The following is a 23,475-nucleotide window of genomic DNA, read 5'->3' on the forward strand; positions in this document are numbered from 1 at the left end:
CAACACCACATGGGAACAACACCACCTGCACGTTCCCCTCCAAGTCACACACCATCCTGACTTGGAAATATATCGCCGTTCCTTCATCATCGCTGGGTCAAAATCCTGGAACTCCCTTCCTAACAGCACTGTAGGAGAACCTTCACCAAACGGACTGCAGCAGTTCAAGAAGGCAGCTCACCACCACCTTCTCAAGGGCAATTAGGGATGGGCAATAAATGCTGGCTTCGCCAGCGACGCCCACATGCCATGAACGAATTTTTTAAAAAAGGCTGGTAGCTATGGAGAAAAGAAGGCTTGGATTGTCCTTGTCCTCTCGATGATCATGGAGTAATATGTAGTTTTGACTGAGGAGAGTGAGGCACGGTAATAATTGACATTGTCAAGCCAGAACTAGCAATTGATGGCCAGATCAGATATACACCAGGTCCGTTCCAGTTTACAGTACTCTGACTTGGGAGAGCGATAGTAGGGACTATACCAGGGAGAACAAAAAGAGTGGGAAAAGGCTAGTCATTTGGAGGGAGCAAAACCATCAAAGGCAGAGGAAAGGAAACAGTTATGCAGCCCCACAACATCAGAGATGAAGTGGGTGAAGAGCCAGAAAAGAGAGTGTTGGGAGTTTGAGGTTGAATTAGTGAAGGGGCCTGGGTAGAGAAATTTCCACTGAGAAATGATGAGGGGAGAGATAGGGCAATGTGGGTGATAAGGGAGATGAAGAAGTGATCTGAAATAGCTTTGTTAATGGTTGTGATCTCTGGAAGATAAGGTATGAGAGATGGCAAAGTCGAGCTGGTGGGTGGGGGAGTTTGTTGTGAGTCAAAAAGCTTGCCAATGCTCAGTATCCATGCTGCAATGTAAAATGGTCATTTGAACAAGGGACTGTTGGTGACTTGGAGAAGAGCGGCAAAATTGAAAATCATAGGGAAAACTGGAGAGGATTTGAATCAGTTTGACCTCTAACTTGCATTCTGAATGACTTTGCACCATCACATCACTTTTATCTTTTTGTCTTACAAATTTCTCTACAATTTTTTCTCCACTACTCTCCTGAATGCAATGACTCCTTAATGTACTATAGTTCCATCGGTCCTGGATGCCCTCCAGTTCCCTTGCCCAAGTAGTAATATTCAGATCTGAGTGTCTACAAGCTATTTGAACATGGGATGCATCACAACCAAAGCTCATTCCTATGGTCACCCAATGTCCATATTGGGTGACCATAGGCCTTGCTGGATAGCAATTGGACTGAGAACCCTGGCAATTTTTTTGCCCTTCCCTAACTCGGGAGTACTGAAGTGAATTGTCATGCCCTTACTGCTGCCCTACACAAGATTAGCTAACTCAGGACAGATTTATGACCCTCCTAGTCTGTATAGCTCTGCTACTATTTTAATAAACATGTTGAATTATTGGGAGTAACCAGTCAAATTTTATTTTATAATGTATTGCTCCACACACATGGGACGAATAATAGACAATTTATATGTTAGAATCCAAAGTCTTCCATTTATGAAAAGCAGAATCTGCTCTAATTCAAGTCCCGTGGTAGCTGTCTACTTTTTTATGTACCTTCCTGTTATATTCTCCTATTAGTGTGGTAAATATCACTGTATGTGTGTATGTATAAGTTGATCTCCCGTGGCATTGTGCAATGAAGGGTAAGTGTAGTCTGCAGGTTGGAGGGTGTGGTGATATATTCCCATGGTGATGCTCACAGTTGGAGCATACAGTCTTTCAGCTGTCTGTTTCTTAATGTTTCTGTGCAGCAATGGTTTGTCCTAGTTCTCTCTCTTTTGTTCTTTCTTATGAGAGGAAGTGAGCGACAAGGCAGGGAAGGGAGCTGCCAGGACCATAAGCTGCATTTTTGGGTGCCAGTCAGGAGGAATCCATCCTGGACCACAGGCCATCAGGTTGTGTGTGGAGGAAAGGGATCTGGTTAGGGCCACAAGCTTGCTTTGAGGTTACAGCGCAACTTGTGGCCTGCATTTGGCAACCATAAAGAAGAATCAAGCCAGTTTTTGAGTTATGGGTGAGGGCGTTCTGGCCAGTACATAGGGCAGAACAATATAGTGATCAGGGTAGGGTATATATCCCCCTCACATCTGTTTACCTAGGCCCACACCCAGGCCTTCCCATCAACCTGTTGCTCCCCTCACCTTCCCTACTCAATCTTTTCTGGTTTCCACGCTCTCTTGCTCCCATCACCTCTCCTTCACACCACCTTCTCAACTTTTACATCCTCCCCTCCCATTCTCTCTACTGTCACCCCCACTTCCCTATAGCCTCCCCTCCCTTATCCCCCTATTCCCCCTTCCCAACTCCCCACACCAGCCTGACCTAAAGGACAGTTTCCCAGCACTAAAACTGCCAGGTTGCTCTGTGTTTCCAGGCTCTTCGTGTCCTATAATATGCCCCGTATATCCTCCCGTTCCCTTGCACTGCTGTTGCTTCCTTTTCGCCTTATGTTTCTCCTCTTACGCCGCCCTCCCCCAACCAGTCTGACCCAAAAACTGGTTTCCTTGTGCTGGGCAGGAGCCAGAGAGCAGCTGAAAATGGATGGGGTGCTGGCTGAGAACGGACCAGGAAGGCTGAATGTAACAGGAGCCCTGAATCAATGCCATTTAGGCTAGAAACTGGGAAATCTAAAAGGTAATAGGCAATAGCTCTACCTACTTTGGAGATCAAGTACTGCAGGACTCGAGGCAAGTAAAATCAATACAAAAACATGATGGAGAAAGCATGATACGAGTGTGACTATGACAGAAAAAACAGAAGTAAGGTGTTGCACAAAAGCAAGTGTGCGCAAATGCGAGACTTCTAATATATAACTAGCTGAAGACCCACGATGATGGTCATGGTGAGTTGGAGGTTTTATAAGAACTGTAGTGTCAAATAGCATGGTCAAGGGCACTGATTAATCAGTATTGGGAATGACCTGGGAGCACGAGGAAAGATCTGCGCACATTGGGAGCAGTCTTGGGATCTGGGAGCATTGGGCAGGGGTTCCTTGGAGGGAGGTCCCAGGGTCTAACATTGGGGGTAGTACTGAAATCAGGGAGCATTCAGAATGGGGAATTACTCTTTGTTTGGCTCAAAGAAATACTGCAACAAGTTAGAACCGAAGAAAAGGCAAAGAAGCAAATCAGAAGCAAAGAAAGCAGCATGAAAACTGCCGGTGGAAAACTTGAAATTTGTACAGTCCAAAATAAGGTTTAAACAAAATGAAAACATAAAAAAATTACATGCTTCACAATAATGTGATTTATATTTATTCATAAAGTTGTGTTTTGTGCCTTTTAATAACTTAATTTAAGTTTCTTCAAGGATTTAGCCTGTCTCAATCCTAGGCTTTGACTGCATTTTTTTCAGAACAGTTGAAAGAGTTACCAAACACATTTATGCATTCTGAGCATGTGCAGTTTTCTGAATTTCTTATCATGTACCAGTAGGTTTCTCTGAGTTGAAGCAGAGAAGTATCCTTTGAGGAGTTATGAGTATGTTTGCTTAAGGATTTCAAAACAAACTATAGATTGAATTACTAAAGCTTTATTTCAGGCAAGTTTTATATTTATAACATTAAAAAACTCATTTTCTATTGTAAACTGTTTTGCAAGTGCTGTTAAGTACAGGTGTTGGAATCATAGGTTATAGCACAGAAGGAGGCCATTCGGCCCATCGAGTCCGCGACGGCTCTATGCATGAGCCATCCAGCTAGTCCCACTCCCCTGCCCCATCCCCGTAGCCCTGCAAATTTTTTCCTTTCAAGTACTTATCCAGTTCCCTTTTGAAGACCATGGTTGAATCTGCCTCCACCACCTCTGGCAATGCATTCCAGATCAAATCACTCGCTGTGTTTAAAAAAAAAAGTTTTTCTTCATGTCACCTTTGGTTTTTTTGCCAATCACCTTAAATCTATGTCCTCTGGTTCTTGACCCTTCTGCCAGTGGCAACAGTTTCTCTCTATCTACTCTGTGTAGGCCATTCATGATTTTGAATACCTCTATCAAACCTCCTCTCAACCTTCTCTGTTCCAAGGAGAACAACCCCAGCTTCTCCAGTCTATCCACGTAACTGAAGTCCCTCATCCCTGGAATTAATCCAGTAAATCCCTTCTGCACCCTCTCTAAGGCCTTCACATCTTTCCTAAAGTGCGGTGTCCAGAACTGGACACAATACTCCAGTTGTGGCCGAACCAGTGTTTTATAAAGGTTCATCATGACTTCCATACTTTTGTACTCTGTGCCTCTATTTATAAAGCCCAGGATCCCATATGCTTTTTTGACTGCTTTTTTGACCACTTTCTCAACCTGCCCTGCCACCTTCAATGATTTGTGCACATATATCCCCAGATCTCTCTGTTTCTGTACCCCTTTTAGAATATTGTGCCTTCTAGTTTATATTGCCTCTCCTGGTTCTTCCAACCGAAATGTATCACTTCGCATTTTTCTGCATTAAATTTCATCTACCATGTGTCCACCCATGCTACCAGCCTGTCTATATCCTCTTGAAGTCTATCACTATCCTCCTCACTGTTTACTACCCTTCCCAAGTTTGTTAGGTAATTATTTTTTTATTGAGAATGTATCTCTTTCTCAATGGGAAAACCGGAGAGAAGAGAAAACTTTTTCCCTGAAATGACTTAAATGTAGTTGAAATATGAATTTAAATTACTGAGTTGCTGCTGTCAGTTTCAATCACGTCGAGCCCCTCCTGCTTGATCTGCATTCTAAATTTAGTTTAAAAATCTTTCTCATCTGAGAAAGACAGCAAACTATTTTTAGTGCTTAAAGGAATTTTTCTGTTTCTGTAAACTGCTTAAATTATGATCTTTTCAGTGTAAGGTCACTGAACAATCAAATGCTTTAATGCAAGAATTTAAAGGCAATAAGCAGCTGACAATGGGTAAAGGAGGAAGGGAGTGAGTGAGTCAGATGGGGGGGTGGTGTTGGTGCCCAAGGGTCCAAAAGGAGCTGTCGATTAGTTGAGACAGGAAGCTGACCAGTGGGTATGCAGTTATGGGTGTGTAGGGTGTCTAGTCCAGAAGGGGTCAAGGAAAAGTTGGACCTCGTTCTCCTACACCGCCTTTCCTCTCAAGGCTGTCAGACCCCACCCAATATTTCCAAACCCAGGCAACTCCCCCAAAACTGTCCCATTCACCCAGACCCTCCTTCCCAAGACTTATTGTTGGAGCACCTTCTCTGCTCACAAATCTCTAGACTGCTCTCAGACCTTAGGAGAATTCATTGTCCCCAGAAGCCAGGACCTCCCAAACCTTGGACCACCCTCTCTCACCCCCCAACCCCGAGTACTATTAGACCATGAGACCCGATCCCAGTGCTGCCCCCACTGCTGATAAATCTGTGTCCCTGACAATATTGCAGATTGAAATGTGATGAGTTGTGCCAAAGTTCCCTTATCAAACAATAATTTAATTCTGAATGATGAGAGCCATTCTTTACTTAATTATTTGTTTCTGGCCCTAAAAGGATTTGGTTCCACAACAGAATAATATATTGTGCATTACGTGGCATAACATTGCTAGTCATTGGAAAGCAGTGTATCATGTTACTTATTGTAAGCAGTGTGGTAAAGTGTGACATCTAAAGAGTGCTAGACATCCAGGGATAGAATTTCCATGTGGGTTCTCCCGATCGTCTGTCATAACTTCAACAGACACCTTGGAGAAACGGTGTTAACAGCCGTTTGTAGCGTTTCTTCAGGCTTTCGGCTAAAGTTATGACGCACAATTGGGAGAATCCCTGCGGAAATTCTACCCCCGGGTGTCTAGCACTCATTAGATGTCATGCTTTACTGCAGATGCAAAACAATCTTAAATGCTGAGTGCTTGTAAAACGGCCAATCCCATTGCAATTTGCAATGTTCCTGAGTGCACCCAGGCTGTTTTTACTTCTAACAATTAGAATTTGTGGCCTTAAAGGGCTACAGGTTCACCTTAACAGCAGAAAAATATATCTTGCATTACCTGTTAAAATGCTCATGTCCTTGGAAAATGGTATATTCATAAAGTTCTCTAAGTAAATAACAATTTACTTGGGTTCTGCCAGGACCACTCAGCTCGAGACCTCATTACAGCCTTGGTCCAAACAAGGACAAAAGAGCTGAATTCCAGAGGTGAGGTGAGAGTAACTGCCCTTGACATCAAGGTAGCATTTGACCGAGTGTGACATCAAGGAGCCCAAGTAAAACTAAAGTCAATGAGAATTGGAGAAAACTCTCCAGTGGCTGGAGTCATACCTAGCACAAAGGAAGATGGTAGTGGTTGTTGGAGGCCAATCATCTCAGCCCTAGAACATCGCTGCTGGAGTTCCTCAGGGCAGTGTCCTAGGCCCAACCATCTTCAGCTGCTTCATCAATGACCTTCACTTCATCATAAGGTATGAAATGGGGATGTTCGCTGATGATTGCACAGTGTTCAGTTCCAATCACAACCCCTCAGATAATGAAACTGTCCATGCCTGCGTGCAGCAAGACCTGGACAACATCCAGGCTTGGGCTGATAGGTGGCAAGTAACATTCACGCCACACAAGGGCCAGGCAATGATTACCTCCAATAAGGGAGAGTCTAACCACCTTCCCTTGACATTCAACGGCATTACCATCGCCAAAACCCCACCATCAACATCCTGGGGGTCACCATTGACCAGAAACTTAACTGGGCCAGCCACATAAATACTGTGGCTACAAGAGCAGGTCAGAGGCTGGGTATTCTGCGGCGAGCGACTCATCTCCTGACTCCCCAAAACCTTTCCACCATCTACAAGGCACAAGTCAAGAGTGTAATGGAATAGTCTCCACTTGCCTGGATGAGTGCAGCTGCAACACTCAAAAAGCTCGACACCGTCCAGGACAAAGCATCCGGCTTGATTGGCACCCCATCCACCACCGTAAACATTCACTCCTTCCATCACCGACGCACCGTGGCTGCAGTGTGTATCATCTACAGGATGAACTGCAGCAACCCGCCAAGGCTTCTTTGACAGCACCTCCCAAACCCGCGACCTCTACCAGCTAGAAGAACAAGGGCAGCAGGCACATGGCAACACCACCATCTGCACCTTCCCTCCAAGTCACACACCATCCCAACTTGGAAATATATCGCAGTTCCTTCATCGTTGCTGGGTCAAAATCCTGGAACTCCAGCACTGTGGGAGAACCTTCACCGCATGGACTGCAGCGGTTCAAGAAGGCGGCTCACTACCACTACCACCACCACCACCACCTCAAGGGCAATTAATGGTGGGCAATAAATGTTGGCCTTGCCAGCGACGCCCACATCCCATGAATGAATTTTTTAAAAATTAAGTGCTGAGTGACTTGAGCTTGTGTTTATTTAACAGTTGGCCTTACTTTACAAGAATAATACACCTTACCGTGAGCAGTGCCACATGAGATTTGCTAGAATTATCTAAGTGTCTGCCGTTCAACACACATCCATCACACTTCAGATGTCACACTTTGTCACAGATGCAAACGATCTTTTTTTTTTAAAAAAGTGAAAGTCAGACACCTCATCGTGGGTTCTTCATGAGTTGGAGCCTATACTGCCCTGACCAAGTACAACCAACTACAATTACCTGGATTCGCAGAGAATCTTTAAGCAATAGTCTTCAAGGAAAAGGCCAGACCACCAGCTAAACATGGCAACTGCACCCCAAATTGTCCATGAGCCATGCCACAAGAGATTAGTTAGTAATTAGTGTTTTGATAATTACATTGGGATCTTTATTTACAAACTATATAACTCATTTTGTGCTTAGTCCGTTTGGAAATTCAGTACTGCTCACTTTGTCACATTCTAAAAGAGAATTCTGTCAAAATTTACAATTAATTCACATTTTTCTAGTATGAGGAGACATTTGTTATAAACATTAAGATGTGTTCCACATTAGAAGTGAATAGTTTTTGGGTAAACATGTCTTGTAATGTTTCCTCTTTAAAATACCCTGAATCTTACAAAGAGGGGAGGAGACGTGACACCAACTTGGACTGTAATTTTATGAAAACATTTCCATGATCTCAACTAACGAAGTTGAGTGTTCCAACTACACATAATAGTATAGTACAGCAGATAACCAGCTAACAAAATAATCGCAGACAGGTCTCGCGATCTGGGGTACAGTTGCAGCTTCTATTCCAAAAGTAAACAAAGAGCTGACATTATAGGGGTTTTTTTTCCCCCGTATGAAATTCCTTTCTCAAAGCAATTGGATCTGGTCAATTTTGGCTATTTTAAGTCTTTCATAACATCTGTTTCTCCAGTATTGTAAGATTCATTGAAAATTTCATCCTCCAGTATGTTCATGGAAACAAAAGGTACAATGATTTCCTCATAAGAGTTGATCAGCGGTCTTGGAACATGGCTTACTATGAAATACAATAGTTAGTTTCATGAGTTGGAATATTTTATAGATCTCTGCAGAGCTTCCTCAATGCTTGAGTTTTTTGTTTGCATTTGCTGCAGTTGTCTTGTGTAAAATTAGTCATTCATACCATGGCATACACCCTGTGCTTTTGACCTCCTTGAGTCAGTTGCATCTACAGTGTTTGTTTCCCCAGAATTTTTCATGTGACTTTCATAAGTCAAATAATGACATGGATTTGAAAGCAAGCTTAAGTTTGCATTCACAGACACCTATCGTCATCCAATTGGAAAATTTTATCATTTCTCAGCCAGGCTGTTAAATCCACTGGAGCACTCCTTCCTCAGCTCCCTTCTTTCCTCCACCCCCCACCCGCCTTAAATATATGGGTGGGGGCATCAGAGCTGGTAACATTCTATGGCAGTGCTGCCTTGTCAGTTTGACAAAATTGTATGTGAATTAAGCTAAGAAAAGTCCATAGTCTAGCTTGTTTCAGCCTAAAAAAATCAGTTGGACGGAGGAGGGGTTGGAATGCAATTTGGGGAGAAAATTTGGCATAAAATTATTCCAGTTTCAAATCGGGACCGTAACCCTCATCAGTTTCAGGATAGCTTTGTAACCAGCTAAAGGGTGTAGCTTCAGTGGGTGTCTGTTAATCTTTTATGTGAAGTTTGAAGGGAATACTCTGTTTTGAAAATATATTCTAGATTTTGTGGATTGGTTTGAGATGCAGACTGCCTAGTCAATTTAAAACCTGTTCCTTTAAAGGATTTTACTATTGTGCATAAAACATGAGCACACAGTAAACCAGTCATAAAGAAGAGAAAGTTGATTGGATTTGTGACCTGCTTCTTGAGAAAAATGAACTTAACCTTTATTTGGATTAATGTGGACCCATAAATACATTGCTGCTGTTTGAACATTGTGTATTGAATCTCCATAATCATCCATCATCTACTTTTATGTCAATAATCCATGGACGAAGAGGATTGCTGAAATCAGTTTTTAGGCTCATAAGCAGCTTTCTGATAAAGCTTCAAAAGTTCTAGAAAGAGTAGGCAGCTGTTAATTCAGAAAATTTGAGTATCCCTTGGAGCAGTTTAATTGAATGATCGGATTGACTTGATCACAAACATACATACACATTACAGTTAATAGATTTACAGAGACATAGAGTTATACAGCACGGATAGAGGCCCTTCGGCCCATCGTGTCCGCACCGGCCATCAGCCCTGTCTACTCTAATCCCATATTCCAGCATTTGGTCCGTAGCCTTGTATGCTATGGCATTTCAAGTGCTCATCCAAATGCTTCTTGAATGTTGTGAGGGTTCCTGCCTCCACAACCCTTTCAGACAGTGAGTTCCAGACTCCAACCACCCTCTGGGTGAAAAAGTTCTTTCTCAAATCCCCTCTAAACCTCCCGCCTTTTACCTTGAATCTATGCCCCCTTGTTATAGAACCCTCAACGAAGGGAAAAAGCTCCTTAGTATCCATCCTATCTGTGCCCCTCATAATTTTGTACACCTCAATCATGTCCCCCCTCAGCCTCCTCTGCTCCAAGGAAAACAAACCCAATCTTCCCAGTCTCTCTTCATAGCTGAAGCGCTCCAGCCCTGGTAACATCCTGGTGAATCTCCTCTGCACCCTCTCCAAAGCGATCACATCCTTCCTGTAGTGTGGCGACCAGAACTGCACACAGTACTCCAGCTGTGGCCTAACCAGTGTTTTATACAGCTCCATCATAACCTCCTTGCTCTTATATTCTATGCCTCGGCTAATAAAGGCAAGTATCCCATATGCCTTCTTTACCACCTTATCCACCTGTTCCACCGCCTTCAGGGATCTGTGAACTTGCACACCGAGATCCCTCTGACCCTCTGTCTTGCCTAGGGTCCTCCCATTCATTGTGTATTCCCTTGCCTTGTTAGTCCCTCCAAAGTGCATCACCTCGCACTTTTCCGGGTTAAATTCCATTTGCCACTGTTCCGCCCATCTGACCAACCCATCTATATCGTCCTGCAGACTGAGGCTATCCTCCTCGCTATTTACCACCCTACCAATCTTTGTATCATCAGCGAACTTACTGATCATACCTTTTACATTCATATCCAAGTCATTAATGTAGACCACAAACAGCAAGGGACCCAGCACCGATCCCTGTGGTACCCCACTGGCCACAGGCTTCCAGTCACAAAAACAACCTTCGACCATCACCCTCTGCCTTCTGCCACTAAGCCAGTTTTGTATCCAAAGTGCCAAGGCACCCTGGATTCCATGGGCTCGTACCTTCTTGACCAGTCTCCTGTGGGGGACTTTATCGAAGGCCTTACTGAAATCCATGTATACCACATCCACTGCGTTACCCTCATCCACACGCCTAGTCACCCCCTCAAAAAATTCAATCAAATTAGTCAGACATGATCTTCCCTTGACAAAGCCATGTTGACTATCCCTGATTAATCCTTGCTTCTCCAAGTGGAGACTAATTTTGTCCTTCAGAATTTTTTCCAAAATTAATTTGCACTGCAAATGTCTGTTCCCTATTTTTCCTTCTCCTCGCTGTCCTTTTAGTCCACTCATTGTTGCTTTTCAGCTGGCCTCTCACTGTGTTTAATTTTTCTTCCCTCCAACTTTCTGTAAGTTTTGCAGTTATTTTTCTTTGTCACATTTTTTTAAGTACCCGTTTACCTTTAATTTTCATTTTACTTTGACCTTTTTTTTATTGCTTTCTTTTTCTCACTTTCTAACATTCTCTAATAGTCTGCTGATGTTTTTGGTTGCCTCCATTATCTTCTTCTCCCTGTGCTATATTCAGAAAAACGAAGTGGGGAATGCCCTTTAATCGTTCTGTCTCTCTAAGTGCACACTTTCCTGTTCCCACATGTGGGACTTTTCTCATCTGTTCGGGTCAATAGCAACAAGAAGGCCAAAGTTTGATCTGCTTTTCTTGTGTCACAATGCACATCCTGATCTTTGTTCACAGCCTCCTGCATCCCAGATAGAAATAGAGTCTAGCAATGTTCACAAAAACAAGACAGACAGAATATGCCCACAACCCGTATTTAGGGCGTCCTCCTCTCACGCTCGCTCTCGCTCTCTCTCTCTCTCTCTCTCTGCCCCCACCACCCCCTCCCCGCCCGAATTTATTGAATTTACGCATAGACTTTCACCATCCAAGTATGATTTCACTAAATGTTTTTTTTGTCTTTAGAGTTGGAGTGGACCAGAAAGATTACTTGCATTAGATGAATTAATTGACAGCTGCGAACCTACCCAAGTAAAGCACATGATGCAAGTTATAGAACCACAGTTCCAACGAGATTTCATATCACTTCTCCCAAAAGAGGTGAGGTTCTCTGATAAACATCCCTTCTAGAGTTGGATGATTTTCTTATTAATTGCTTAACACAGCACTGACAGTTTAACACTTCAGGTGTTAATAAGCAATGCTAACTAAAAATTGCATTAATGTTTTAGTTTCTGAAATGTGATGCTGTGATACACAAATGACAAGAATTCTGTTTAAAAAGCCTTTGTTTACACAAGTGAAAGCCACTGACTTTTGAAAGTTGAATTGCTGATCCCAGTTGTGTGTACAGTAAAGACAGAATGAATAAATGTTTACACAACCCTGTTGTACAGGAGTGGAAGTGTCCTGCTTTCGGTTAACTGCTTTTGTTCAATTTAATTTGTACATCATTATTTTTACAGCCACCATTTTGGAGAGGAACCTTTACCATTGTAGAAAGATAATATAACTAGTTCTTTTCAACTTGTATTTATTGCAGCTGGCGCTATATGTTCTCTCATTCCTGGATCCCAAAGACCTGCTGCAGGCAGCGCAGACCTGCCGCTACTGGAGGATATTGGCTGAAGACAACCTACTTTGGAGAGAGAAATGTAAAGAGGAAGGTAAGGGTATGGAAAGAAATCTTAATGCTGGTATCCATAGCTTTGCAACACAGCACTATTTTTTACTGTGGTTGTGTTCTTGAATATTAGGAGAAAAACAATTAAATGAAAGCACATATGCAGAATTGGAGCCAACATGTTATTTTTTTTAAAGGCAAGCTGTTAATTATTGCATTTTTAAACTTATTTTGAGAATCTTTAGCGAATCAGTTCTCAAAACTGAGAGTAAAATCTTTCCTTTCCAGGAATTGATGAACCTGTATACATCAAAAGGAGAAAAGTGATCAAACCAGGCTTTGCTCACAGCCCTTGGAAAAGCGCCTACATCCGACAGCACAGAATAGACACTAACTGGCGCTGTGGAGATCTAAAAACCCCTAAGGTACGAGAATTTAGGAGCTGCAATTTTGGGAACTATTTCCTCCTGTACGGTAGTTTGTATAAATGGGTTAAAAGATGTATGAAGTATTGATGAAGCATATGGTAAATTTTGAAACGAGATTCCAAGTCATTTGATAAAAGGTAAACCTTAGTCTTGCCCTAAAACCAAAACTGCAGCTTATGCGGATGGAATAGGAGAATCAGAAATATAAATGCATTTATATTTTTAAAAAATTTAAAGCAAAAGAAAACTCCCTGGACTTCTCAATTGGTAACTGCATTGCCCAATGTGGAACCGAGCCATACAAACCAGGAATGTCCAAGTTTCAGTCTCTGGTTTGTGCTGATGTCAACAAGTAGTAATAGAGGCATGCAAATTGATCTAATTTTCTCAGGGTTTGAGGGGGTGTGGATGGAACAAAATCAGCCAGGATCCCCATTCCTGATTGCTATGCAACGATTCCTGCTAAAGGATGTGGAGGTACGATGAGGACAGAATTGGACATGTCTATGATCAACTAATTTGCAAAGACTCGCTGTATAAGCTCCAATATGAAAAATGGCCACTTTGATTAGTTATTGGAGAGCAGCTGGTGCTCCTAGAACCGTGCTGTCTTCGGGGGAGAAAAAAATAGAAAGATGGGAGCATTATTTTTGTAGTGAGGAATAGTAAATCCCAAGTTGTCCTGGCTCTGAGTGAGATGTTCTTTCTCAGCAGGTGCTAAAAGGTCATGACGATCATGTGATCACATGTCTACAGTTCTGTGGTAACCGAATTGTCAGTGGATCTGATGACAACACACTGAAAGTGTGGTCAGCTGTTACAGGAAAGGTGAGTTTCTTCAGTTCCACCCATATCCTGATTCCTTCTTAAACCTGTGAGCTTATCAATAGGAAGCTGCTTAGAAAAATGAAAAGTTAAAATTAGAACGGGTGACACGAACTAATCTAGTTTTAGAATTTTAGTTTCCTTTCCTGTTGTAACTAAGGAGCCACACCCTGTCTGTCAAGAAAATGTGGGTGAAGCAAAAGGACGTTTGTCTTCAGCATTTTCCAACGTAGTTAACTATTGTGTTTCCTGTACCCTCCTTATTTGTCCAAAGTAAATTCAAAGTATGTTTTTGCCTTTTGGAAAAGGCAGATGCTGAACATATTTTGCAGTATTACTTTCACCACCTTTGATTTAAACCTGTAGTATCCTTTGTCAATCGGTACACTTACCTGTTTCAAATCTGTTGTAAATTTAATTTTTTTAATTGGTAACCTCTGTGCATTCAGGCTGATTGAGATGAGGGCTATCAGTAAACACCTTGCTACAATAAAATTTACCAAGACTGAAAGGAACAAGAGATTGGGATGAAATAATTACAAAAAGGCAAAGGAGGACAATGTATTTTTAAATAATCTCACTGCAGACCTATTGAACCATATTATGAACTGAATGAGAATGCAGTTGACTGAAAGAAATTTTGTGGAAATATTCCCACAAAATATCTGCACCAACTAGGATTGGAAAATGAAAACCTCCCCGTATTTGAAATTAAGACTTCACCGAAGTACAGTAAGTTGGTGTAGTGATTCCTCAGATTGATCAACATATTGAGTTCCTGATTTTAAGTGGAGGATCCCTGCAGATGCCAAGGGCTTTCTCTACCTGGTTACCAATCAAGTTGACTAGACCTGAAAACATGCCATTGCTTCTGTCTCGGTCAAGAGACGGCTGCATGGCTCTGGGGATTTAATGCAAATTTTGTCAATTCTTTATCGCCATCAGAAAATGTTTTGAATGTATTTGTGGCCCTGCTCTGTGCTGATTTTGCTGATATGAGCAATGAGTGACAGTAAGGATCCTGAATTTCACAGTACTGCCCCTAGATTAGAGAAAAATATCAGCCAGCATCTCCACTCCTGAATGCTATCCAGTGGCTCCTGCTGGAAAGTGTTCTGTGCGAGTGTTACTGAGGACAAGATCAGCTTTGGCTGTGGTGCCTGTCTGGTCAAATAGGAAGTTACCACACACATGAGAAATGGCCATTTCAACAAGGCACCAAAGGCAATTTGCACCAATGAATGCTTGAGTCACTGCCATTAGAAGAGATGGGCTGAAAATTGGAATTGCATTAACAGAAGAATCTGTGGCAGGGGAGGGAATGAGTGGGAGGTGGCTTGATTGGGTCGATTGTGACCTTATTGTCTTCTGTCTCCTGATTCCATATCCGTCAAGAAATTTAAGAACCACAATTCCCCATCATGTCACTGATGCAAAATATACATTTTGCTCATTGCCTCTGCAACAAAATTGTGCAACACACTAAAGTAAGTTAATGCTAACTTGAATTGCATCAAAAATCAACTTCTGTAATTTAGGTCTCCTGCAGTTGTTTCCAATGGATTCACCTCTGATCTGAAAGCCTCTTCCAATCTGCCTGTGATTAAAGCATGCTATGTGCCTGCAAGTTAAAAATATAATTAAATATAGGTTTCTTTCCAGTGGTAGCAAGCATCTGAACTCTGGTATATATAGTTTTAGAAAAAGAACATATTTTGATACATTTTCATTTACTATCATGGTAACTGACTCCATATGGCTGCCTACGAGCTCTGTGCTGCTATGGATATTGACCCATGTGATCTAGTCTAGCATATACTGTGCATTTCATGAATGCCAGAAATGATATATGTCATCACTATACAGCAAGAATGTACTGAAGTCTTTTATCAAAGTCCTGACAAGTGTGCTGCTTTTGCCAAGATAGGATGATCAATCAGTAGTATGGAAGCAACAGCCTACGGTTTAATGAAATTTCCTCAATTCTCTTTTTTTATGATTTTCCTGTTGCCCAATATCAGTACTTAAACTGAGAAGCAGGCTAATGCGCAAAACTGCAGTGGTATTAATCTGAATGTCTTAACCAGAGTTCCTCTCTTCAGGATGAAATGGCACAGGAAAATGGTTCAAATTCTTGTTACCCAAGATTAACCAATGTGGAAAGTGTGCTTTCACTGTTACATAATATTTTGAAATATATAACAATTTTGTTTTTTTAAACAGCTGTCAAAAATCCAAATGTTTAGAGTATTCAGTCAGGTAGATGAATATAATAATTCTAAAGATCTGGCTGGGCTGTTGTATGAAATCAAATAAAGCAGAATATTAGTGTTTGCCTGCGGAAACTTTCCTGTTCTCATTTACGAGTACATTCATCAGTACGTAAATGAACCATATTGGACAAAACTGCCTTCAGTAGTTGTTGGCATTTACTTAGAATCTGCCATGTTTTTGCACATTGAATGTGTGTTTGGATTTCAAAATGAATACTGTTCTACAATGAGAACATTTTCTGTGTCTCTGTTTCAGATTTCAGAATTTGTTTGAGACTTTTAAGAATTGAAGCTGTTATGTGTTTTTGCAAGCTGCTTAACTTAAATTCCTTCCTAAAAGTAACATTTGAAATATGCGAGTAGGGGAACCACTCTTGGCATTCAACAAGCGCATATCCAAGTGACCTGCTTTTGAGATAAGAAACTTTGACAGCTTTTCAGATTCAAAATGGATAGCACGTTTCAGGAGGTGGTCACTCCCCAGCTTAAGAGAGTGCAGGCAGAGAAGGACTGGGTGACCGCCAGACAGACAAGGAGGACCAGGCAGGTAGTGCAGGAGTCCCCTGAGGGTATCTCACTCTCTAACCAGGTTCAGTTCTAAATACTGGTGAGGGAGGGTTCCTCTGGAGAGTGCAGCCAGAGTCAAGACCATAGAACCATGGGTGTCTCAGCTTTACAGGGAGGGAGGAGAAAGGTCAGGAGAGCAATAGTGATAGGGGATTCTATAGTTCGGGAAACAGACAGGCGTTTCTGCGGCTGCAGACGTGATTCCAGTATGGTATGTTGCCTCCCTGGTGCCAGGGTCAAGGATGTCACTGAGCGGCTGCAGAATATTCTGGAGGGGGAGGGTGAACAGCCAGAGGTCGCAGTCAATATTGGTACCAACGACCTAAGTAGAAAGAGGGATGAGGTTCTGCAGGCAGATTTTAAGGAATTAGGAAAGAGATTAGCAGGACCTCAAAGGTACTAATCTCCCGATTACTCCCGGTGCCACACGCTTGTGAGTATAGAAATAGGAGGATAGAGCAGATGAATGCGTGGCTGGAGAAATGGTGCAGGAGGGCTTTAAGAGTCCTGGGGCATTGGGACCAGTTCTGGGGGAGGTGGGACCTTTACAGGCCGGAGGGAAGGCATCTCAACGGAGCTGCGTTAGGGTTAGGGTTGTCGCGGGGAGGTTCACTAGTACTGTTGGGGGGGTGGGGGGATTAAACTAATTTGGCTGGGGAATGGGCACCAGAATGTAGCATTGGAAAGGAGAAACAAGGTGCACAAAGGATTGGGAGAGAAAGATAGCGCCAGAATAAGAAATAATATGGTATTAGGTGGGATAAAACTAAGCGAGCGTACAAGAAGGTCTAAGATTGATTTACAGTCAATGTGTGTAAATGCATGGTAAACGAAGCATGGTAAACAAGGTTGGTGAGCTGCAGGCACAAATAGCCACATGGGAATATGATGTGGTGAGGATGGATTGATTAGGGAAAGCCAACACGGATTTGTTAAAGGCAAATCGTGTTTAACTAACCTGATAGAGTTTTTTGATGAGATAACAGAAAGGGTAGATAAGGGCAATGCAGTTGATGTGGTGTATATGGATTGTCAAAAAACATTTGTTAAAGTGCTGCACGGTAGGCTTATCATCAAGATTGTAGTACATGGAATAAAGGGGGCAGTAGCAACATGGATACAGAATTGGCCAAGGGATAGGAAACAGAGAGTCGTGGTGAACAGTTGTTTTTTGGACTAGAGGAAGATGTACGGTGGTGGTCCTCAGGGGTCAGTGCTGGGACCACCGCTTTTCTTGATATATATTAATGACTTGGACTTGGGTGTACAGGGCACAATTTCAAAATTTGCAGATGACACAAAACTTGCAAGGGTAGTAAACAGTGAGGAGGATAGTGATAGACTTCAAGAGGATATAGACAGGCTGGTGGCATGGGTGGACATGTGGCAGATGAAATTTAACACAGAAAAATGCGAAGTGATACATTTCGGTAGGAAGAACAAGGAGAGGCAATATAAACTAGAGGGCACAACTCTAAAAAGGGTACAGGAACAGAGAGATCTGGGGGTGTATGTGCTCAAATCGTTGAAGGTGGCAGGGCAGGTTGAGAAAGCGGTTAAAAAAACATTAGGGATCCTAGGCTTTATAAATGGAGGCATAGGGTACAAAAATATGGAAGTCATGATGAACCTTTATAAAACACTAGTTCGGCCACAACTGGAGCATTGTGTCCAGTTCTGGGTACCGCACTTCAGGAAAGATGTAAGGCCCTTAGAAAGGACGCAGAAGAGATTTACTAGAAGATGTAGTTGAGATACTGATACCAGTGAAGAGGGACTTCAGTTACGTGGATAGACTGGAGAAGCTGGGATTGTTTTCCTTGGTACTGAGACGGTTGTGAGGAGATTGATAGAGGTATTCAAATTCATGAAGGGTCTAGATAGAGTAGATAGAGAGAAACTGTTCCCATTGCCGGAAGGGTCAAGGACCAGAGGGGACGGATTTAAGATGATTGGAAAAAGAACTAAAGGTGAAATGAGGGAAAACATTTTTACACAGCGAGTGGTCAGGATCTGGAATGCACTGCCCGAGGGGGTGGTGGGGGCAGATTCAGTCATGGCTTTCAAAAGGGAACTGGATAAGTACTTGAAAGGAAAGAATTTGCAGGGCTACGGGGAAAGGACAGGGGAGTGAGACTAGCTGGATTGCTCTTGCGTAGAGTCGGCACGGACTTGATGGGCCGAATGGCCTCCTTCCGTGCTGTAACCTTTCTATGATTCTATAATGCAGACCTGGCTCAAAAAAGGGCAGAATTGGTTACTAAATATTCCTGGATATAAGGTGTTCAGGAAAGAAAGGAGGGGGTTGGGTGGCAGTATTGATTAAGGAGAATATTGCATTGCTGGAGACAGAGGATGTCCTGGAGGGGTCAAGGACAGAATCTATTTGGTTAGAGTTAAGAAACAAAAGAGGTGCCATTACACTACTGGGTGTATACTATAGGCCACCGACTAGTGGGAAGGATATAGAGGAGCAAATTTGCAGGGAAATTACAGGGAGGTGCAAAAGCCATAGAGTAGTGATAACGGGGGACTTCAACTATCGTAGTATAGACTGGGATAGTAATATAAGGGGCAAAGAGGAGGAGGAATTTTTGACTGTGTTCAGGAGAACTTTCTTGACTAGTACGTTTCCAGCCCAACAAGGAAGGAGACATTGCTGGATTTGGTTTTGAGAAATGAGATGGGCCAAGTGGAGCAAGTCTCAATGGGGGAACGTTTAGGGAGCAGCGATCATTGTATCATAAGGTTTAGAATAGCTATGGAAAAGGACATGGACCACTCGAAAGTAAAAATACTCAATTGGAGGAGGGCCAATTTCAGTGGGATGAGAACAGATCTGGCCCGGGTAAATTGGAATCAAAGATTGGCAGGCAAAACTGTAATTGAATAATGGGCTGCCTTTAAGGAGGAGATGGTTCGAGTACAGTCTAGGTACATTCCCACGAGGGAGAAAGGTAGGACAATTAAAACCAGAGCTCCCTGGATGACGAAAGAGAGAGAGAGTAAGATGAAGCAGAAAAAAGGGGTATATGACAGATGTCAGTTTGATAACACAAGTGAGAACCAAACTGAATACAGAAAGTACAAAGGGGAAGTGAGAAAGAAAATAAGAGGGGCAAAGAGAGAGTATGAGAATAGACTGGCGGCCAACATAAAAGGGCATCCATAAGTCTAGTATAGGCATGTAATCAGTAAACGGGTAGTATGAGGAGTGGTGGGGCCAACCAGGGACCAAAAAGGAGATCTACTCATGGAGGCAGAGGGCATGGCCGAGGTACAAAAAGAATACTTTGCATCTGTCTTTACCAACGAAGAAGATGCTGCCAGAGTCTCAGTAAAGGAAGATGTAGTTGAGATACTGGATGGGCTAAATATTGGTAGAGGGGGAACTGGAAAGGCTAGCTTACTTAAAGTAGATAAGTCACCTGGTCCGGATGGGATACCTCCTAGGTTGCCGAGGGAAGTAAGGGTGGAAATTGCGGAGTTATTGGCCATAATCTTCCAAGCATCCTTAGATATGGGGGTAGTGCCAGAGGACTGGAGAATTGCGAACGTTACACCCTTGTTCAAAAAAGGATGTAAGAATAAACCCAGCAACTACAGGCCAGTCAGTTTAACCTCAGTGGTGGGGAAACTTTTAGAAACGATAATCTGGGACAGAATTAGCAGTCAGTTGGACACGTGTGGATTGATTAGGGAAAGCCAGCACGGATTTATCATCATATTTAACTAACTTGATAAAGTTTTTTGATGAGGAAACAGAGGTAGATGAGGGCAATGCAGTTGATGTGATGTATATGGACTTACAAAAGGTTTTCGATAAAGTGCCACATAATAGACTTGTCATCAAGATTGCAGTCCATGGAATAAAGGGGGCAGTAGCAGCGTGGATACAGAATTGGCTAAGTAACAGGAAACAGAGTAGAGATGAACGGTTGTTTTTCAGGCGGGAGGGAGGTGTACAGTGGTGTTCCCCAGGGGTCGGTACTAGGACCACTGCTTTTCTTGATATGACTTGGACTTGGGTGTACAGGGCACAATTTCCAAATTTGCAGATGACACAAAACTTGGAAGTGTAGTGAACAGTGAGGAGGATAGTGATAGACTTCAAGAGGATATAGACAGGTTGGTGGCATGGGCAGACACGTGGCAAATGAAATTTAATGCAGAAAAATGAGAGGTGATGCATTTCAATAGAAAGGATGAGGAGAGGCAATATAAACTAAAGGGCACAATTCAAAAAGGGGTACGGAACAGAAATCTCGGGGTATATGTACACAAATCGTTGAAGGTTTGCAGGGCAGGTTGAGAAAGCGGTTAAAAAAGCGTACGGGATCCTGGGCTTTATAAATAGAGGCAGAGCGTACAAAAGCAAGGAAGTCATGATGAACCTTTATAAAACAGTGGTTCAGCCACAACTGGAATATTGTGTCCAGTTCTGGGCACCGCACTTTAGGAAAGATGTGAAGGCCTTAGAGAGGGTGCAGAAGGGATTTACTGGATTGATTTCAGGGAGGAGGGACTTCAGTTACATGGATAGACTGGAGAAGCTGGGGTTGTTCTCCTTGGAACAGAGAAGGTTGAGAGGAGGTTTGATAGAGGTATTCAAAATCACGAAGGGTCTACACAGAGTAGAGAGAAACTGTTCCCATTGGCGGAAGGGTCAAGAACCAGAGGACATAGATTTACGGTGATTGGCAAAAGAACCAAAGGTGAAATGAGGAAAAACTTTTTTACATAGCGAGTGGTTAGGATCTGGAATGCACTGCCCGAGGGGGTGGTGGAGGCAGATTCAATCATGGCTTTCAAAAGGGAACTGGATAAGTGCTTGAAAGGAATAAATTTGCAGGACTTCAGGGATAGGGCGGGGGAGTGGGACTAGCTGGATTGCTCTTGCATAGAGCCAGCATGGACTCAATGGGCCGAATGGCCTCCTTCCATGCTGTAACCTTTCTATGATTCTATGAAAAGGAAATGACAGAGACTCAGATCTTCGTACCATACTTAGCTGAGAGATTTGAGGATTCTGTGGAATGTGCATGTATTGGGAATATTGGGTTTTCTGTAACAGGTACTTTATTTCATTTATTATTTCACATTTATTTGCAGTGTTTAAGAACATTAGTAGGACATACGGGTGGTGTCTGGTCATCCCAGATGAGAGGCAATATCATCATCAGTGGATCCACTGACCGGACGTTGAAAGTATGGAATGCAGATTCTGGCGAATGTATTCACACGCTATATGGTCATACCTCAACTGTACGCTGCATGCACCTCCATGAAAATCGGTAGGATTATGCCTCTACCAACTGAAATTACAGTATTCCTGAAGACGTTCCAAATTGTATTGGTGTTAAGTAAACGTGAAATCGGGAGGATATTTCTCTAACAAATAGCTTATAATTTGAAAGAAACCAACATTAATCTCTTTGCTTAACTTGCACTGTTGTACCCCTAATTCCATGACTCTTGTTTAACGTTACAGAGTTGTGAGTGGGTCTCGAGATGCTACTCTTCGTGTCTGGGACATTGAAACAGGACAGTGTTTACATGTGTTGATGGGTCACGTTGCAGCAGTGCGATGTGTACAATACGATGGCCGAAGAGTTGTTAGTGGGGCATATGATTTCATGGTTAAGGTGTGGGACCCTGAAACAGAAACCTGTCTACATACGCTACAGGGACACACCAACAGGGTCTATTCATTACAGGTAAGGGACTGGAATAATTATTTGTACCATTTTTTCAAAACCTATTCAATTTTTTTTATGTGCAAAGGCATTTTGTATATACGTACATAACGACGTAGGAGGAATTCAATCTCTAATATTCAGAACTTGGTGTGTCAAGCTGCACTTGGGTCCACGTGGCTCAGCATTTTCGTAAAACCGACTGGTGACAGGCAGGAAGCTTTACTGTTCTGTGGGAGATGCAGATCCTCGGCAGCAGTTCCTGGCATAGAGCGTTCCTGATCTTGCCTTTGAGGCAAGGCTTTCAAGTCGAGGCTGGGATTTTCTGGCCGGTATGGAGTAGGGGAAATACGGAACAAAAAATAGCAATCAAGTTACCCTGGGCACCTCCCAGCTCTAGCCCCTGCCCCATCCACTCAGATTTTTTTTCCATGTGTAATGTCAGGCACTGCTTCATTATACTGCTTTTGGTACCAGTAAGAAAATGCTGCTTCCAAGTTTTGTTTGAGCTAACAATCCAGCATGGTACAAGTATGCGCGCGGAGTGTGTTTTTTTGGCATCAAACAGTGCACTTCATTAGGGAAGAATATAGCTTTGTAAATGGTGGTTGAACAACTAGCTAATTGTTCATGTGGAGGTCACATGGAAAGGCCACAGCAGTGTTGGGTACCAATTAGATGGCAAATGGTTATGCAAGGGTGGATTCTTTTTGGATATTCTGGCTCCAGGAAGCATCCCATAACTATTTTCAGAAACTTGTTTTATCATGTGCTGGTGCAGATGTTAGTTAGAAATGTAGACTTCTACTAAAATAAGTAGTAAGAGCAGTGTTTTAATTGAGAATAACTAGCAGCCTACGTTCTAAATTGCACGGATATATAATTGAGCTTTTCCCAACTTTGTGTGTGGCATGACCGAGCCATGGAGGGAATTGAAATAACTTGCTTTTGATTTATTATGGATCAGGGCTTTCCACATTTATTTAATTATGTATTTATTTGCTATGCTTTTTGTAATGTAAATTTACATCCCTAGTGTTGTAGTAAAATGTGGAGAAAACAAAATTTTCCACTGGTGCATAAAGCCAGAACTATCTGTATTACTTGTCGTAGCAAATCTAATTAAAGATGCAATCTGTGTGTAAATTATAAGCAACTCTCCGCACTACTAAAGCCAGATTCACATTGTAAGTTTTAGAAATGTTTGCCCGATGCTCCCATGGAGTCAGTTGAACCCAGTAGCCTAGATTGTTTGGGCATAGTTTTGGCTGGAATGGCTATTGGTGGGTTTTAGCCACACTCCAATGGAAGGGTGCTCTTTTCACCCTATTTGGGTCAGCTCATTAACATAGCTTGAGATGCAGATTTCAGCAGATCTAGGGAGGATACTTGGAGTGGGAGTAAAACAAAATTATATAAGTGAAATTTAAA

At 42.5% G+C, this 23,475-nt stretch overlaps 1 protein-coding gene across 7 annotated transcripts in view; it reads left to right on the top strand.

Moving 5' to 3' along the window:
* fbxw7 (F-box and WD repeat domain containing 7) overlaps positions 1 to 23,475 on the top strand; it is a 227,470-nt gene that overhangs the window by 198,232 nt on the left and 5,763 nt on the right. For 4 of the 7 annotated variants that reach the window (XM_067992005.1, XM_067992022.1, XM_067992039.1 and 1 more), the window contains 6 exons: positions 11,598 to 11,732; positions 12,175 to 12,298; positions 12,544 to 12,680; positions 13,395 to 13,511; positions 21,461 to 21,642; positions 21,840 to 22,065. In XM_067992005.1, the coding sequence (XP_067848106.1) occupies positions 11,598 to 11,732; positions 12,175 to 12,298; positions 12,544 to 12,680; positions 13,395 to 13,511; positions 21,461 to 21,642; positions 21,840 to 22,065 (921 nt within the window). The remainder of the gene's footprint in view (positions 1 to 11,597; positions 11,733 to 12,174; positions 12,299 to 12,543; positions 12,681 to 13,394; positions 13,512 to 21,460; positions 21,643 to 21,839; positions 22,066 to 23,475) is intronic. The other 3 variants (XM_067992013.1, XM_067992030.1, XM_067992059.1) reach the window with 1 other exon arrangement.

The sequence above is a fragment of the Heptranchias perlo genome, chromosome 1 (genome assembly GCF_035084215.1).
Source record: "Heptranchias perlo isolate sHepPer1 chromosome 1, sHepPer1.hap1, whole genome shotgun sequence".
In the NCBI taxonomy this organism is placed as follows: Eukaryota; Metazoa; Chordata; class Chondrichthyes; order Hexanchiformes; family Hexanchidae; genus Heptranchias; species Heptranchias perlo.